Source organism: Poecilia reticulata, linkage group LG6 (genome assembly GCF_000633615.1).
Source record: "Poecilia reticulata strain Guanapo linkage group LG6, Guppy_female_1.0+MT, whole genome shotgun sequence".
In the NCBI taxonomy this organism is placed as follows: domain Eukaryota; kingdom Metazoa; phylum Chordata; class Actinopteri; order Cyprinodontiformes; family Poeciliidae; genus Poecilia; species Poecilia reticulata.
Genome location: NC_024336.1, coordinates 27,731,039 through 27,737,363, shown reverse-complemented (window position 1 = coordinate 27,737,363; position 6,325 = coordinate 27,731,039). Strand labels below are relative to the sequence as shown.

General features: G+C 40.7%; 2 protein-coding genes across 2 annotated transcripts in view; one reads left to right on the top strand and one right to left on the bottom strand.

Annotated features, from left to right (window-relative positions):
• The window catches only part of LOC108166351 (uncharacterized), a 27,155-nt gene extending 25,841 nt beyond the window's left edge, over positions 1-1,314 (bottom strand). The window contains exon 1 of the mRNA XM_017305178.1: positions 1,258-1,314. Coding sequence (XP_017160667.1) covers positions 1,258-1,314 — 57 coding nt within the window. The remainder of the gene's footprint in view (positions 1-1,257) is intronic.
• tspan18b (tetraspanin 18b) overlaps positions 1-6,325 on the top strand; it is a 61,996-nt gene that overhangs the window by 4,224 nt on the left and 51,447 nt on the right. The window lies entirely within an intron of this gene.

The window sequence follows — 6,325 nt, the reverse complement described above, 5'->3', positions numbered from 1 at the left end:
GGGGTTGCTAGGTGAGGGGCTGGGCTTCCCTGGGGTTGCTAGGTGAGGGGCTGGGCTTCCCTTGGGTTGCTAGGTTACGGGATGGGCTTCCCTGGGGTTGCTAGGTAATGGGCTGGGCTTCGCTGGGGTTGCTAGGTAACAGGCAATGCCTGCTGATTTTGTGACGTTTCACTCAGGAGGTTTTAGAAACGACTCATTTTCCAGACACCAAGAACAAGAACTAATAGCCAAAAACAATTCTGGTGTTTTTTAAGCTTGCTAAATAAGTTAGTTTGGTCTCATTTCCAGAAAACTAAGATATTTGCACTAGAACCATCCTCTCTCATCCGACTTGCAGAGTACGTCTATATTCACACGGAAGCCTGTGGAGCACCAGAAATATGTAGGGAAAACAAGACGGGGTCAGCGCTCTGTGTTCGCTTCCTCCCTGAATCATCCTCTCTGCTCTACAGCAGCAGTAATCCACAGAGAGCCACAACTAAATGGAGCATCTATTGGCTCAATGAGAAAATAGCCTTTTTTTTTTTTTTTCTCGATTGCAGGAGGACCCTTCATTTAATGTGTGTGGTGCACACGCCGTGGCCCGTAATGGCTTCAGCATCTTTGTTGTCGAGAGACGGGAGAAAATGAAATTTGCTTTTCAGCTGGCAGAAATAATTTACTCTCTGAAAGGTGTGTTTTTCATCAGCTGTACAGGAGCCAAGAGATGTGCAAGGTCTGATACTGCAGCCCGAGCGCTTCGACGCGGCAGCGCTTTTCTTTATTTATCAAAGCTTTGGCGTTGTCGGGCAACTGCCTAAAAAGTTGATTTAAGTTGTTTGTTTTTGTTCACCCTTTGGTCTGCACACCGCAGAGCTGCCCATGAAGGGTTTGTGTCTGAAACAGTCCAGAGGTTGTTTTTAAAGGGAAAAACTTTGCTGCCTTGATTTGAATGGTGTCTGTTTTTATGTTGCGCCTTCCATCAAGTTACCAGATCAGTTTGCCATCACTTAATCAAAAAGTAAACAAGATTTTCAGATCTGCCAGCAGACTTATAGATCTTGTAAGCATATAAACAATGGCGACAAAAACTCAAAATTAGAGTAAAAAGTGTAAAAATTATTGGAAGAAATTAAACAACAGCAATTTCAGCATATTTATTTGCACTGGAAGCAGTTCTCTATTTTAATGTTGCAGTACTGTTTGATGACAGCAGTTCAAAAGGTTTGAATATAAACAGAAGGCAGGGACACTAATGAGCTTTTCAGCTCCCCTCACCGTCCCCTGCAGGACCCTCTGGGCTGCCGTACTGGAGCTACAACAGTTAGTCAACATGCTAGAGTTTCCCTGAAAACACTGCAAAACCACAAAATCTTACCACCCGTAGTTTCTAGTGCAAATATCTTATTTGACTTGAAGTAAGAGGAAACTGACTTACAAGTAACTTTTCAGCAAAAATACAGGAACTTGTTTTAAGTCAATCATTTCTTAATATTGATGAAAAAATACTTATTCCATTTGCACATTAGTTCACTTATAATAAGAGTAAAATGTGGAACTAGTACTTGGTTGCTAGGTGACGTCCTGGGCTTGGCTGGGGTTGCTAGGTAACCGCAAAGTGCCCGTTGATAGCGGCATAAGTGAAATAATCTTCAATGGAACTAGTATTTTTTTCATCAATATTAAGAAGTTATTGACTTAAAACTTGTACTTTGCTGAAAAGTTACTTTTAAGTTAGTTTTGTCTTATTTCAAGTGAACCAAGATATTTGCACTGGAAACTTGACCAAAAATACTTTTGTGTTTTTGCAGTGAAGTCTTCTAGTTACTGGAAAGATATCATTTTTAGCTTCATTGACAGATTGAAAACTCAAAAACCTTGATATTTTACAGATCAGAGAATACACCACAACTAAAGTCCACTAAAACTGAAGGAAGCGCATAGATGTAAGAAGCTATTTACAAGGAAAATGTGTTTTTATGACATGTAGAGGCATGTCTGTGGTTGATTTGTATGGAGAGAGAGAGCAAGACTGAGTCATAATCACTAGTTAACGGCTCTCCTACTCACACAGTGTGACGTCGCCTCTTCTTCTTGTACAAATTATTACTGATACCTCAAATTAAACACGTTGAACTTTTAAATCGGCATCAACAGGTAAAATCGCCCACCAAACTCTACCGCTCTGCCACAGTCGCTCTACTGTAAACCAGCCTGTGTGTTTGCCTCCATTACCCTCATTAGCTGACATGCCTGAAATAATAGTCTTCCATAAAACGTGTCAGTGCTTCACTCAGGCATTTATCAGCCGTGTGAGTATAGATCATTTTCATTGCTGCCGTTGGAGCCTTTGTGTGTTTGGCTGAAATGTGAGCACATCTCAAATGAGATCGACCACAGACGTTATCCTGGCACCATCTTATCTGTGAGCTTTTCATTTACTCGCCTTCGCTCGGAGCTCAGAGAGAGTTTCTCCCGGCTCCGTTTCTCCCTCACGTGTTTCGTCCTCCGTTCGCAGAAACCTCCTTAATGTCTTCCTTCCTGTTTTTAACTTCCTTCTAATTTGTTCTCAAACTTTAGGGAGATTTTAATGATAGACTTATTCAAAGAATCTTAGGAAGCATGTAGACAGAAGAAGGTCTGTCTACCTAGAGGTTTACTGGTTAAACGATTCAGATGTTTCTGACAGTGTGTCAGAGTCACAGGAGTTTTCTGCAGCTGTTTTCTGCAGCTGGCAGTTGTAACAAAATCTGAAAAAAATGCTGCTTTGGCAATTATCAAACATAAATAAAGTCACGTAAATAGAAAAAAATGAATGCAGGATATAAATATCTGGTTTCATCTGTACATGATTTGATTTAAATGTAATCCATAGACCTTTAAAAGCACAAAAACACATATTATTTCTGATTTTGAACCCTTGAGCAGTTGATATATGAAGCATTTTGGACAAATCTTACACACTGCAGGACTTCTGCTTTTATAATCTGTTTCAGAATACATCTACAATTCCACGTGAATCTTTATCCGCTGCTCGTCTCCATGAGGGTCTGGAAGCTGAGTGACCCAAACACGGGGCAGCTCCAAAGTTCACAGGGGGCAGGAAGCTGAGGGGCCTCGCTTCCTTTTTATCAGGAGGAAACAGGATGGCTGTTTGTGCTCAGCCCAAGAATTCCTTGTGCTTATCTCGCATTCACGCCTTTCCCCCTTAACGGCTGTGCTGAGCAGGTAATGAGGTAAAAGGTATGTATTCGACAAGCTGCGGCGGGAGATAGCGGACCCTCCAATAGGCTTAGGGTTCGGCTCCGGTGGGGGGAGGAACGCTCGGCTCCATCTCGGGATGCGACGAACGATCTCGAAGTTTCCCCACAGCCGTATTTTCCTTTACGTATTTTTTCCAGAACTAATAAACCAGTTTACACAGGTATCCATTAAAGGCTGAGGTCACTGCACAGAGCGAGCGCTCGGTAAATCTCAGGGTTTTTCCCCGTAAGGATTCTTCATCACCTCATGCTCTTTTCATCCCCAAGATGTATTCAAAGCTCTGCGAGGGGCTTAAAGCGGGCCAGCTGTCGGGATTCGTGACACGGGTCTGACGTGTGGGGGGCTGGGGGGGGGGATTACCTGCCCGGCTTCAGGAGCTCTGATCAGAGACGACCCAGAAATTATACTCCAGTAAGAGCAGCAAGCGTCTTTTTACTCAGGTAAAAAGTAGCTATCTACAAAAGTAACTAATGAAATTATGAATAATTTAATATTTAAAAATTACATCATCAGATGGACCAGAATATAAAGTTAACTGGAAATTTTGGTATTTTATCGACAAAAAGGACAAAAGTAGCAAAAATTAATAAAATATTTTTTTTCCAAATCAGTTCCTGCCAATAAAAAAAACAACTTATGAATCTTTAATAAAAACTGCAGGTGTGTCTGTTTCTGGTGAATTTTTGGATAAAACTTGTTTGTTTTTCATTCACTGGGTAGAAAATCCAGAAATTTACTCATAATAAAATTAGTCACGTAAAAGTAAAAAGTGCAGCAAGTTACTCAGTGCTAATTACTTTATTATTATTATTATTATTATTATTATTATTATTATTTATTTTGTGTTATCCTTTTTGTACTTTCTTGCCGTTTTTTTAAAGTGGTATATAAATAAATTTGACATTCACATTGACTCCAGTAAATGTAACTAGTTATTACCCGGCTGTGGCTCTGATGCACTGAATGACGCTGAAGTTTGGGCGCCGCAGAGAGTGAACCACTTTCCATCTGGTCCCTTTAATGATTTAAAGCAGTTTTCTCAAACTGTGGTCCGCGGGCCACCGGTGGTCCGCGAGTTACTGCATGCAAACAACCATTTGTTTGCCAAGATGTGAGCTCAAAGTGCAACGCTATAGTTGGCTTACCAGAGCAATAATAATGGATAAATGGCTTAAGACTGGCTTACTAAAATGAAAACCTGAAGATACCAGTGGAAAGTTTGTCAGGCTGAGCTGCAGAATCGTCGTTTCTGAACACTATTATGATACAAAGCAGACTGCTACGTATCGTAGCCGTATCCGGCTGTGCTGGGTTCTGTAGGCGGTGAACAGAGCTGCGCCCCGCGCTGACTAACTGCATCTAAACACCAAAAATACAATTATTTAAGTTGGACTACCTATTGGCTGAAGGACAATGTTTTTGTTTTTTCCAAAGCAACTCAAGTCTATTTTCCTCTTATTATGCTTCTAAATTAAAAATAGCAGCAACAGTTATAGTAAGGAAAAACTCCAAATGCTCTGAATAGACGTGTTCATGGTTTTATTGTGGCTAGTCACATTTACATAACAGCGCCACCCTTCACATTAGGAGGAACAAGACAACACGTTAAGAGACTAATACTTAAATTTGTTGTGTTATTGTTGGGGCAGTTTCCAGTTGAGTGTTTGCTAAATGGGGTAAGTGGTCCTCGGCCTGAAAAAGTTCGAGATTTAAAGGTAGAAATTGATTTCTTTGCAAAATTTTGAATGTTTATGCTAAATGCTAAAGTTTGCATCCTTCTAATCCCAGAGGTGAAACGATGTGCAGGAACAAGCTTCTCATCTCATTGTTCTCATTTGTTTTCTGCACTGCTTAACACTCAGCCTTCAGTATTCAAGGCCCTATTAGGAGTTGCTTCTTGCTAGTGTTTGTTGCATACATTAACTGGTTTCCATTGTCACATGATTTATTTATTACCCGATATGGAGGCTTGTGCTCTGCTTATGAACTGACTGAGAAGGGAAAATCTGTTTGCAGAATCAATAATGTAGTTTCCTGGATTCATGAAGTAAACAGTCTCAGTAGTTTAGTTCTTGGTTATTAACACGTCTGTGAATAAGCTAAAACCATCTAGAGCAACTCTGGATGCACCTCATGCTGATTTTTTACTCTATTTTTTGGTGAAGGTGAAGAAGATAAATAGTAACTGTTATTTCGTTGGACTCTGGATCTTTAAAGTCCAATGAGATAAAAAAAGAAAAGGCTTGGAGTTGGGTTCTTAGCTTCTTTACTGTGAAATTCTGTATGCACAGACCCTTTGTTTGGACTGTTTTAGCTAAATAAACAGTGCAACATAAATAGAGTTTTAAGCTTTTCTGGGCATGAAAGTCTCCCTTTCTGCATGTTTTCTTTAGTCTCTTTTCATTGTTGCCCTGCCAAAAAAGAAACGGTAGAAACTGCGACGCTGCATCGATGCTGAACTTGACGGGTTTCCTGCACATCCTTCACAAGGCGAGTCTTTGCTGGCACTAATGTGATCTCAAGCTTCTGTTTCCTGTCCAACGTGCTTCAAATTCACCCTGCCGTTGAACTCAAGCAGCTAGCCGCTAATTCACCATGAAATGATCTCCAACAGTTTATGATTTAAATAGTTTTAATCAGATATTATAAACAGTTTTTCACTGATGATGGGCCGTTTGCAGCAGTGTGTTGGCTAACTTCCTGTCCACCCAGATGCTGCTGCTGGAGACGCAGCTCGATCTTTGGAAGCAAAATTCAGAGGTGTTGTTTAGCAACCCTGATCAAAGATTCATCAAAGATTTTATGATGATCCTCGTCATAAAATGACACCGGAGGATTCATGCAATTCAACGTTTCTTTAAGTCCTTATAAACGCGTATCATTTAATATCAGGGTCAAAATCTGCTGATGATGCTTTCAAAGACAAGAGCGTACTGTCTGTTGTTGGAAAAATATGTCAACAGCAAATATATGAGCAAAAAAGTCCGTCCATCCATCCATCCATCCATCCATCCATCCATCCATCCATCCATCCATCCATCCATCCATCCATCCATCCATCCATCCATCCATCCATCCATCC